Source organism: Alosa pseudoharengus, unplaced genomic scaffold, assembly GCF_046254945.1.
Source record: "Alosa pseudoharengus isolate Yale_2024_CS ecotype anadromous, Long Island Sound unplaced genomic scaffold, YU_APseudo_1.1 YU_APseudo_1.1_scf_22, whole genome shotgun sequence".
In the NCBI taxonomy this organism is placed as follows: Eukaryota; Metazoa; Chordata; class Actinopteri; order Clupeiformes; family Clupeidae; genus Alosa; species Alosa pseudoharengus.
In genome coordinates this window covers 18,499,222-18,511,102 of record NW_027468680.1, presented here as the reverse complement: position 1 = coordinate 18,511,102, position 11,881 = coordinate 18,499,222, and the positions used below count along the sequence as shown (strand labels likewise).

Genomic DNA, 11,881 nt, shown 5'->3' with positions numbered 1-11,881 from the left:
GCTTCTTTGCAAATTCTATGATGACCAAGCGCAGGCTTTTCGCTTTTCCCACCAACTCATCCTTAGGAATCTACAGAAAATGTGGACATAGGCTAAACAGGATAGACCTACTGGACTTATTAAACTGGACAATATTATTAAAGGTGGATGGGAGATACATGGAAGAAAGAATTTGATAGCCTAAATTACAGAAATGTGGCCAAAACTTTCTTTTATAATAATGATCCAAGCAAGACTTGTAATATTCACCCAGCCATAATTTAATCTAATACAGGTGTATTTTTTCAGTAGCATAGTTGGAGGCTAACTTAATGTAGCATGTGTGTGGGTCATCATATTCCCTGTCAAATCAGATAAGGGTGTTGCTGCACCGTCTCAGATTTTGTTCAAACCTTGTCTAGATCATAAATGGGTCCCAAAACGGCCTGTAAAATATTTCTGTTGAACTCTTATGTCGTCATGTTATTTTCCGCCCTTGTTTACAGCCTGAAAAACACATTACCTGGGAGTCCCTGTTTGGGCATCATGAAAGTATTATTAGCCAGGCGACACAAATGCAAAACGCATGACATTAGGGGTAGGCCTACTGTTTTTGTTTACATACAATAAGACGACAAATAATAGGCTTGAAGATTTTAAGTATTAAACATGGGAAGGTTGGACTTTTAGGTAATTTTCAGATGATTATGGTGAAATGGTATGTGGGGTAACTAGGAGGCACATGAACATCTATGTGGTGGTAGCTTAGTGTATGGGCATTTAGTGTAGCCTACAAAGTGCCAATGCTGTACCATAGATACATAAATGGGGTCAAAATCATTGTTTTACCCCAGAGACAAGAATGAAAACGCATCAATAATACACAATGTGTTTTTATCTATGAATGAAACATGGTAGGCTATATCACTGGCACTTTGTAGCCTACATGAAATGACTATAAACTGAGCTATTCCAGCATTGATTTTCGTGTTCATAGGCTATACAAGCTATACCCACATGTCACTTTAGTCCTATGAAAATGATCAAATGCAATCACACCTCATTTTATCCTAAATATTTTCATGTCTTTTTGCTGTGGAGACCTTAAATATTGGCTCAACATTAATAAAGAAGTGTATTTGCAGACAAGGTACTGATTGGTGCCATGTGGGCATAGAAAATGAGTTGTCACCAGATGTCACCAGTTTGTTCCAAATCTAGGGCCTTAGACTTAACATAATGGGCATGCAAACTTTTAATGGTCCAGTCATACTGAGAGCATGTTTGTCTTTCATCCTACAAAGTTTGGGGAGGGTAGGAATAAAGCTTTTAAAAATATTTATGTTCAAACATGGCCGCCATGATGAGACATTTTTGAGAGTGTAACAAAATTTATGAAAAATCAAGGGTGAAAACAATGTATGAAAACATTGGAAATAGAAAACATACAAGGGAACATCCCATTCACACATCTATTGAAGTCAGCATCTTGTTTACTTCTTTGTAACAACAGATCATTGATAAAATAATAATACGTTCTGTTACACCAGATAATATATCAGATATCTTATATCAGTTGTAATTAAAAGTAATCTTCTTCATCCAGATTAGCTTGTATGCAGTTAATGGAAGATTGTATAGTAGCCTATGCTATCTTTAGTCTCCACAGTATCCGTCCCAGGGGGGATGAGGTAATGTGTTTACTAGTAGGTGCATGTCTAACTGGGATAGGGAGGTATTTTCTACCACATTCAAAGATCATTTTCCATAAAATTTCAATCAAGAATTATCTAATTAACTGATCTTGCAAATCGATATGGCCTGGCCCACAGTTAGATTGCTGCTCTAAGATTCCATATTTCTCATGTCACATCTAAATATTTTGCTCTCAAGTGAAATGTCAGCCCTCTGCATTCCTGTTGATCCAGTTCCCAAACATTCTTACTCAGACATAAAATATACTGAATATTTTTATATTTTGTGCTTCAATTCTTAGATGCTCTATCTGCATCTACTGTATACAACTGATTTGCTGAAATTCCTCTGAATAATTTAATATTTTGTATATTACCACTCTCTGTGTCTTCATTCCACCCCTTTTTTCAGTCACTGGACAAGACCCAATTGCAGACAAGTTAAGATATTTAATATTAAAAGCTTCTATACATCTGGCCTGAGTAGATTCTAAATAGGATTGCACCATCTACCTGTAGGAGATGGTAATGCATGTTATGTTTTGACTTCCGTTTTTGTCAAGCTAGACTTGTCAAGTCTATTGGCTATGAATTAAAGTTGATAAAAATGTAAGCTTAATTTACAAATACATATTAAATATAATATTTAAAGTACAGGATCATCTATATTTGCTACACTGCTACACACAATTGTTTTTTTTTCTGAGGAAAACTTCAGGTAGGCCTACCAGTTTAGAAATTCAGCAAAATGTCCTTGTCTTTATCAACAATCAGTGTTGGGAGGGTTACTTTCAAAATGTATTCCGTTACAGAATACAGAATACATGCCCAAAAATGTAATTTGTAACGTATTCCGTTACGTTACTCAATCTGAGTAACGTATTCTGAATACTTAGATTACTTCTGCATTGAATTGCATTTTATAAGTGTAGGAATGCAGCCATCAAATCCTGCTTAGGCCTACTAAACAGTAGCCTGACGAGCCAGACCCACATTAAAATGTAGGGTCTGGGCACTCACCGTTGGCAGTGCTCAGTCCGAGGGGCGGGATAATCGGTTGTCTTTCAAATTCCCTCTGCATGCAAAAGGACAGCGCTATCCCATACATTTTCCCACTAGCTGAGCTAGTTGGCTCAAACTTTTGCCAACTTAAAAAAAGCTTAACTCGTGTCAGGCTGTTCGCCAACAGCAACATCCATTTTCTTTGTTTTCAAGTAGCAGGGAATTCAAGCCAAACCGTTGCAACTCTGCCATCAATCATTATGTTAAGCCCGCCTAACATCTCTATACACGATTTGATTGGCCTGATAGAAGTTTAATTTTTCCAGCTCACAAGCCAACGGAGAGTTGCTAGAGGGTGCGTCTAGATTTAGGCTAACTAAACAGGCCTATTCTGGTGTGTTCTTCTGTTCCAAATGGCTGAAGTGTTAGGCCCACATAGGAGAATGTAAAGTCAACTAAGCTACCTGATACAACTTTAAAATAGCAAGGTGACCACTAAAACTACAGCAGGCGACTAGGCTAATTAAAACAAACAAAATAAATAGGCTACTTTAAAGGCGTAGCAAGAAATTATAATTAAGGTGTGCCTGTGAGATTTTTCGGTGGCATCAACCCAGTACAAGTGAGGGGCGCATATGACAGGTGGAACGCAAATGACCTGTAAATGTAATTCTTCAGAGACTGCACCATATAATTCATTTAAAAACGTAAATGTAGATCAAATTAGAAAAAATAATAATCCATAAAGCTATTTTAAGTTAGAATAAAAAACTTAGAATGCAGTGACTATTTTAGAGATTGGTTTTATTGTAGGTCTAAATCAACACGTGAACTAGACTTTGTTTATTGCTTAGCAAACTGTGTAACCGATTGGCCGAAGTAGCCTGAGCTATTAATACTTGGGAAAATATCCTTTGAACAGACATCAGGAACCACGATCAGTGAGGAACAGGAGTTACCTCCACTTACTTTACTCCTAATTTGCTGTGCAAACAGTAATTTCAGGGTCTCCGATGACGCGTCCATAATGCGCGCTGGCTGCGTTTTGAGGCTAGTGCAAGACGGCGGGGCTTGGATTTAAACATGCAAACAATTTCATCATAGATTGCTTTCAGGAGCTTCTGGGAAATGGAGTTGCCTTAATTTATTTAGAGAGTGAATAAACTTATGAAACAGAGAAGTATCGTCATGTAATCCATTGATTTCAACAATGTAACTGTATTCTAAATACCAACTATTTAACTTGTAACTGTATCGGAATACAGTTACTCATAATTTGTATTCTGAATACGTAACGCCGGTACATGTATTCCGTTACTCCCCAACACTGTCAACAATGGAACACATGGCACAAGATGAAGTGTAATGCATGTAAAAGCCAGTATTTACATTGTGTCATAGACTGAGCAATCCTCTTCAGCAAGGGCTATCTTTATTTGTAATTACTGAATTTAGTCTTTAGCACCAGTCAATATCTTCCTCTGAAAGGAAAAAGTCCATTGAAATAGTTCTGCAATTTGTATTTGACCAAGATGACAGTTCTAATCTGAAAAGTCTAAGCAGTTTAAAACAGTACGAGGCACTTGAGTTTTATGTCATTGAAATACATTTTTGCCCATGTTGTGGGCAAAAAATTAAATGCCAGAAAATACTGATCACTTCAAACAAATGCAACACATGCTCAAACTAACATAAGGTTAGCTATCAAAAGTGGCTGTAACTGTAAGGTTTAGTGTAACAGTTTCATAGGAGTAAACAGTTGAAAATAATGTTTGGGTGCTCTCAAGAAATAGTTGGATATTAGAAATAGCAAAAAAAAACAAAGAAACAAGCATAATGCTTCTGAGTATGAAAACAGAAATACTTAACCAAGTGTTCTGAGAAGTTGACTAACAATCATAATTTCTTAACGGCACTTACACAGCAAACATAGATTTGATAACTACAGATCGCAGTGTCCTAAATCCTCAGAATTGAAGTGCAAAATAATTTACTCTGGCTTTATGATGTACTTAGACAGCAAACTATCACACAATAGTCTGTTAATAACATCAGAAGTTTCAGGTGGAAAAGTGCAGAATAAGTAGCTCTGTGGCATTGAACCAGACTGACAGAAGTTCAATTACTGGTGGTATGTAATCTGTAGAGTAGATACATTTTCTATTAGTAAAAGAAGTACAAGGCATTGGAGCACTTAACGGCCATTTTGATGACGAACACCGTTACAACTTTAAGGCACGGGCTGCCTCCTCAATGGCCTCACGGGGCTCGCTGGGGGGAGGAATCTTCAGGTCTGTGGGCTCCACACCCCAAATCTCGGTGGCATAGTCGGTGATTGTGCGGTCACTAGAGAATTTTCCAGAAGCAGCAATATTCTTGATCACCATCTTGGTCCACTCTTTTTGATCCTGTGGACACAATGAGTGTTCAAATTGTGATGGCGTTCACTCTCTCTCTCTCTCAGAGCACACACAGAATCACAAAATGAGTAGAGATTTACCTGGTAGAGAACATTAGCTCTCTCCTGGCATTTGATGTAATCTTCAAAATCGGCAAAAACTTTGAACCTGAAAAACATGAAAAGGATAAACACGAGATTCAGGCCATGAAAGATTAAAACAGCCATCAGCTACAGGATAAAACAGTGATAGATAAGGAAGACACAGATCTGGGCCCTATTTCACACACTAAACAAACAGCAGTAGCAGTTATTCAGCACAGATGGATATGAAATGACAGCTTTGTTCTAAACTACTTCCACAGACAAATCCATTCCTACCGTTTCAAGATAACATTTTCACATCCACTCCTTCAGCACTGATTTGGCAATTAAAGAAAAACACTGCACTCCATCACAATCACTCCTACGGCGTTCAACACTTAGCTGTGCGAACGGTACACACCGGTCATGATTGAAGAGCATGTCAATGATTTCCTTGAAAAGCTCAGGCTGGCGTGGGGAGAAGAAGCCGCTCTTGATCTGATCGATGACTTGCTTCAGCTCAGGCAACTCTTTGTAATACTTCATGGCGTCATAGCTGAGAGGAACAAAATGATGCAAATTAATGAAGAACTAACTAACTAACTAACTAACTAACTAACTGAATAAATGAATAGAAAAAGGATGGTTAGTTTCTGGTAAGCAGTCTGCAAATCCTGCCATCTTGCAAGTGATCAGCATTGGTTTGTGTTTGTGATATTTTTCATGCATCCTCACAGTCCATTCTCTTAACCTTGATGGCAAGATTGTCTCAATGATTCTGCAGTTTTTGCTGTGTTTCCTGTATACCTGGTGGTGGTGAACAAAGCTAGCTTTGTTTGACAGCAGTGGAAAGCACTGTAGTAAAATTATAGCTGGTAGGAGTCATGTCACATGAATGGGTCCATTTACATTGCATTGCATGAGTATGTGTGCAGGGCTAAAAACAAGTCAAGGTGTTTTATTGTGCATTGTTTACAAGCACATTTAGCTGCGGAGGAGGGTATGTGATCTCACCCTGCGTTGTCCATCTCGGCCACATCGTCCACTCTCATGCCAAAGATGAAGAGGTTTTCCTCGCCCGCCTCCTCGGCCATCTCCACGTTGGCACCATCCATGGTGCCGATGGTGAGGGCACCGTTCAGCATGAATTTCATGTTGCCTGTTCCTGACGCCTCTGTTCCCGCTGTGGAGATCTGCTCAGACAGGTCTGTGGCAGGGATCACTGGCCACAAAAACCATGGAGATGGAAGGTTAACATGTATACAAAGTGGTGTGTGTGTGTGTGTGTGTGTGTGTGTGTGTCTGCACATATGCATGTGTAACTATAAAGGAATGAATGACAGAAAGTGATATTGCATTATTTTTACTGAAGTCGAAATCTCTGAGTGAAAAAGAGGGGCCAGATGTCCATATTGTGTTTGCATATACTGTATGTTGTGGTCCAAATGACTGCACAAACCTTTCTCAGCAAGAGACACCCTATAGTTCTCTAGGTAGATGACCCTCAGTTTGTTGCCCACCACAGGGTCATTGTTGACCACATCTGCCACAGAGGTGATAAGTTTGATGATCATCTTGGCCATGTGATACCCTGGAGCAGCCTGCAGGGGGAGACAAACATCATAGCAATAAGAGAGAGAATGGTTTTCTGAAGAGAGAATGGCTGGTGTAGTAACCTACCTTTCCACCGATGATGACAGTGCGTGGAACGAAAGCAGCATTGGGATTTTTCTTAATCCCTGTCAAAAGACAGTATGATTTTATTATAAGTGAGTTTCTGGTGTTTGAGTGTGTGTGTGTGTGTGTGTGTGTGTGTGTGTGTGTATAGTTAAGCGTTATCCTTACGGTTGTACATAGTAATGATGTGCAGGCAGTTGAGCAGCTGACGCTTGTACTCGTGGATCCTCTTCACGTGGACATCAAACATGGAGGCAGGGTTGATCTTCACCTTGTACTCCTTCTCCAGGTATTGTGCAAACTTCAGCTTGTTATCCTGTCAAACACCATGGCCCACAATGCATTACTCCACACTGAGGGGGTTGCTTTGCAACCAGTACTTTGTTGTTGTGGACCCGACAATATGACTGCCTGATCTCTTCCCATGCTGCACTGTGTGCTTTTGTTTCATGGAAATTATTATTGGGTGTCAGTGGTTGACTCCTAAGGGCTGTTTCATTTGACTACAGAACATGTAAATCAACATGAACACAATGCATTGACTGGGGGGGGGTCTTGGAATGTCCTTGTTCCTTGCGTCTGACTCAGCAATAAGAAGGCAATAACAGAAGCCTGTCCTGACTTGTGCAATTTCAGAGCAGATAGCGTGTGTGTATGTGTATGTGTATGTGTATGTGTATGTGTGTGTGTGTGTGTGTGTGTGTGTGTGTGTGTGTGTGTGTGTGTGTGTTTGGTAATAACAGAAGAACTGGACAGACTGCCTCAGGTTGAAGACCAGAACTCTTTGTTTCTCTGTCAGATGCAATCTCTCATTTCCACTAGTGAGCATGAAAGGAAATGATTACGGGGGAGTGTTCCTCAGTACTGTGTGTGTGTGTGAGTGTGAGAGTGAGTGAGTGTGTGTGAGAGAGAGAGAGAGTGAGAGAGAGAGAGAGAAAGTACAGTACACAAGTGCCTTAAATGAGTGAGAGTGTGTTCATGTTTTCTTAGTATATCGTGTATGCATTTAATGCAACTTTGTGTTGTGTTATCTGTGAACATGTTTGCTGGTACAGTTTATGTGCTTATAAGTGAGCTCTAACGTGGGAGCATATCTGGTTTGGTTGTCTGTGTACATGTCTTTATCACTCAGAGTAACAGAGGAACTACCAGTGTTACACTGTTCAGTTCAATTGAATTTCATTAGATTCCTGTACCCATAAGGGCTGTTCACACCGCAATAACTATGATAATGGAAAAAAACACAGTTTTCAGTAGGTCTATTGCTTTAGTTAATATGAATGACAAAGTCCACATTGCATGCTATAAAGATAACAAAATGTAGAATGATGTCGTTGAGGATCACTTTCGGAGCAATTTTAAGAAAATAGAAGATAAATGGCTGACAACCAATCAGAACGCATTGAATTTTAGAATCACATTCAACACCATGAGGAGAGAATTTCTTAAATATAAGTCCACTCTTCGGGAAAGAGCAAATGCATAATTGCAGTAGCCAGCAGATGATTTCTGCACACTGTGCAGTGTCTTGTCTGGAGCCAATTAAACTTATGAAAATGATGATAAAAAATAAAACTCCTTTTAAAACTCCAGGCATAACATTTATCTAGAGATGTAATTTTGCTTTTTTTCATCATCATGCTTGTGATCATCATGAAGTATCTGCAGTCTTTTGATTATTTATACTGACCAATAGCCACTTTGGGCTGCTAATTCTGCTTCCCTGTGGCCTAGCAGGTTTATAAAGAGGCATTGTTTCTGTGGGTAAGTAGCCTGGGTGTTCCCATGCTGCCTTGCGCGCGATTTGATTCACGCTGCTAAGGCAGCCTGGAGACCATGGAGCAAATTTTCGCCTGAGATAGGGGACCAATCACAGAACAAGGGGGAAAGCAAGACGATGATGAGCTATGCACAGACGCATTTGATAGACATCCGTGGCACCCAATAAAAGGATCTGGGCATTTTTTTCAAATACGAGAAAATGAACGTTTGGTTTCCAGACCACGTCTCATTGAGAAGTGGTGGCGCTAGCCAGGCTAGTGGGTAAGGGCAGACAGCACGCAATCCCAAGCTTTCCTTTCAGCAGTCAACAACCTTCTACAAATCCAGCAAGTCCTTTAAAACTCTCACTACGCGGGTTTAGGATAGAATGTTAGTGCTAAAATACTCCAGATTATTGTTGGACAAGAGTAAGCACCCTTAGAATGATGGGTAACACCCCCAATATTTTCCCAAGCTTTGCTTGAACCTGGCCAATAGTAGTGACTTTTAGCTAATGGATTTATCGTGAGTGTGAGTCCAGGCTCTGACAAACATAGATTCTGGACCTGATACTCTGAGCTTCTCCTGCCTTAACGGACAAGCCCATCTGCCTCGAGCAGGCCTGGGAGTTCAGCCAGTCAGCGCTGAGGAATCCTCTGTTTCAGGTGCAAATCAAATCAAATTCTCTGCAGATTGAGCAGGAAATGGAGGACTTGGAGGTGGAATTCCAGCCCTCTCTCATTTCCTGCATTATGATCCTCAGGGAGAAAACCTCAACCCATACAACAATATAAGTGTGGAGTATGTGTGTGTGTGTGTGTGTGTGTGTGTATTCATATTCACCTGCTTGACTTTCGACACATCTCTGATGAAAGCATCATCGTCCACAAACTCATTCAGTTTCTGTAGCTGACTCAGATCCTTCACGTAGTCCTCCCCAATAGCCTAAACACCAATGGATAAAACGCATAACACAGTCTCTATAGCAAAATCCTACTACACATAGCCTTATAGTGGTTTTTAATGTCATGCTTTTCATTTAAGGTAACATACAGTAGGCTACTGTGCTAAAGTATCTAGATTTTTAAACATTGCACTTTGAATGCTGCTGATTGAAGTATCGTTGTTTATATGTCCCCACTTCATAACATTGTTCCAACACTTTTGCCCAGTACTGTACATGTGTGGATCTAATTGTATTTATCTGCTCATGCGCTGCCACAGATGACCCCTTACCTCAGCGATCAGGTCAGCCAGACCAGGGTTGCATAGCAACAGCCAGCGTCGGGGAGTGATTCCGTTTGTTTTGTTCTGGAACTTGTCTGGTTCGAGCTCGCTGAAGTCACGGAATCTGAAAGAGGGAAAGAGAAGTAGCCATGGTGCTTCTAGTTCTCTATATGGTACTCCTGGTGCAGGTCTCAGGCAGGTGCCTTGATACCCGATACACTGTCATTCATATGCTGCACTGATAGAGTTCCCTATTTGTTTGGTATATTAACAATCATCACTTACTTGAAAAATTACAAATCCATCTACCACATAGCATCATAGAGACATTTTCAATACTGACATCATGACATCTTGAGTGTAGGTTGTGAGAGTGTGTGTTTATATGTGTGTGAAAGAGAGATTATAGATTTCTGTGTGTAGATACATTTTCAATACTGACATTATGACATCTTGAGTGTAGGTTGTGATTGTGTGTTTGTGTGTTTATATGTGTGTGAAAAAGAGAGAGTATGGATTTCTGTGTGTGTGTGAGACTCACATATCAGTTTTGATGATGTTGGAGTGTATTTCGGCCACACCGTTGACAGCATGGGAGCCCACGATGCACAGATGGGCCATGTTCACCCTCTTGCCTCCATCCTCTTCGATCAGGGACATGCGGCGGATACGGTCCAGGTCCTCAGGAAACAGAGATGCTATGTGCTACACAACATAAGGACAGGAGTTTGTGTGTGTCACTCTCTGAGGGTATTTAAGCAGGCCTGCATGATACAGGAGATGTGTATGTGTGTGTGTGCGTGTGCGTGTATGTGTGTGTGTGTATATGTGTGTGTGTGTGTGTGTACATGTGTCACCCACATCCAGATGGGCCTGGTTGATGCGGTAGATGATCTGCAAGTGTCTCGGCAGCAGCGTCTCCAGCAGTTCCACAGGCCAGCGCTCCAGAGCTTCAGGCAGGACAGTGTGATTGGTGTAGGCAAATGTGCGTTTTGTGATATCCCAGGCCTGTAACACACACACACACACACACACACACACACACACACACACACACACACACACACACACACGCACACGCACACGCACACGCACACGCACACGCACACGCACACACGCACACACGCACAAGGAAATTGTGTGACTTGGGTATGTGCTCGAACAGGTATGGTGCAGGGCAGCATGCCCAAGGAGTGTGTATTGTTGCATTGTCTTACTGATGATGTATTTGGGGGGGGTTGTTTGTAACTTTCTTTTCCTACACTGCCTTGGACGCTGTAACAATGCAAATGTCTCCTTTGGGAGACAAAGATTCTTATCTTATCTTAAAACTCACCGTGTCCCAGTCCAACTTCTCAATATCCACAAAGATTCTCATGAGCTCAGGGATGGCCATTGCTGGATGGGTGTCGTTAAGCTGGATCGCCACCTGTTAGACACACACATGCACACACAGATATGTTAACACAGTACTTTTACTGCCACGCACAGAACTAGTATGCCTTAACACACACACACACACACACACACACGCACGTTAACACAGTACTTTTAAGACACACACAGGTACCAATCAAATGTGCCCATGCACCTTGTCAGGGAAGGTGTCAAAGGACAGAGGACCTCCGCTACTCATTTTTGAGGTCTTGAATCTGCGAATCACATCCTGAAGAGTAGCAGCCACCACAAAATACTCTTGCTTAAGCCGTAGCTCCTTCCCCTCAAAGAACTGCAAAACACAGAATTATCCGATACAGGGTCACCTCACAGAAGGCTACATCAAAGGATATTACTATTACTTACAGTATAAAGGAATAGTTGGAATAATTAACAAACATATACTGATTGACTTCCTAAAAAAGTCACCACTAGCCATGTTGTGTGATGCCTAAAGGTTGAGAAATGCATTGTAACAAGCATAACATATTTAAATATAGACAGTTCTACATCTATCAGAAGTACAGTAACAGATGTATCTAAAAGTTCAACTCACATTGTCATTGGGGTACAGCACCCGGGAAATGTTCTCTGCAAGATTTCTGTCGAGCACAGCCTGGAT

General features: G+C 40.8%; 1 protein-coding gene across 1 annotated transcript in view; it reads right to left on the bottom strand.

Annotated features, from left to right (window-relative positions):
- Window positions 1–4,090: 4,090 nt before the first annotated feature.
- The window catches only part of pygl (phosphorylase, glycogen, liver), a 12,084-nt gene continuing 4,293 nt past the window's right edge, over window positions 4,091–11,881 (bottom strand). The window contains exons 7-20 of the mRNA XM_076299176.1: window positions 11,816–11,881; window positions 11,414–11,551; window positions 11,159–11,251; window positions 10,684–10,830; window positions 10,364–10,527; window positions 9,832–9,946; window positions 9,439–9,540; window positions 7,003–7,150; window positions 6,838–6,896; window positions 6,617–6,758; window positions 6,172–6,379; window positions 5,579–5,713; window positions 5,176–5,242; window positions 4,091–5,083 (exon numbers count right to left, since the gene is read on the bottom strand). The exon at window positions 11,816–11,881 is cut by the window's right edge and continues 17 nt beyond it. Of these exons, the coding sequence (XP_076155291.1) occupies window positions 4,898–5,083; window positions 5,176–5,242; window positions 5,579–5,713; window positions 6,172–6,379; window positions 6,617–6,758; window positions 6,838–6,896; window positions 7,003–7,150; window positions 9,439–9,540; window positions 9,832–9,946; window positions 10,364–10,527; window positions 10,684–10,830; window positions 11,159–11,251; window positions 11,414–11,551; window positions 11,816–11,881 (1,770 nt within the window). The 3' untranslated portion in view covers window positions 4,091–4,897. The remainder of the gene's footprint in view (window positions 5,084–5,175; window positions 5,243–5,578; window positions 5,714–6,171; window positions 6,380–6,616; window positions 6,759–6,837; window positions 6,897–7,002; window positions 7,151–9,438; window positions 9,541–9,831; window positions 9,947–10,363; window positions 10,528–10,683; window positions 10,831–11,158; window positions 11,252–11,413; window positions 11,552–11,815) is intronic.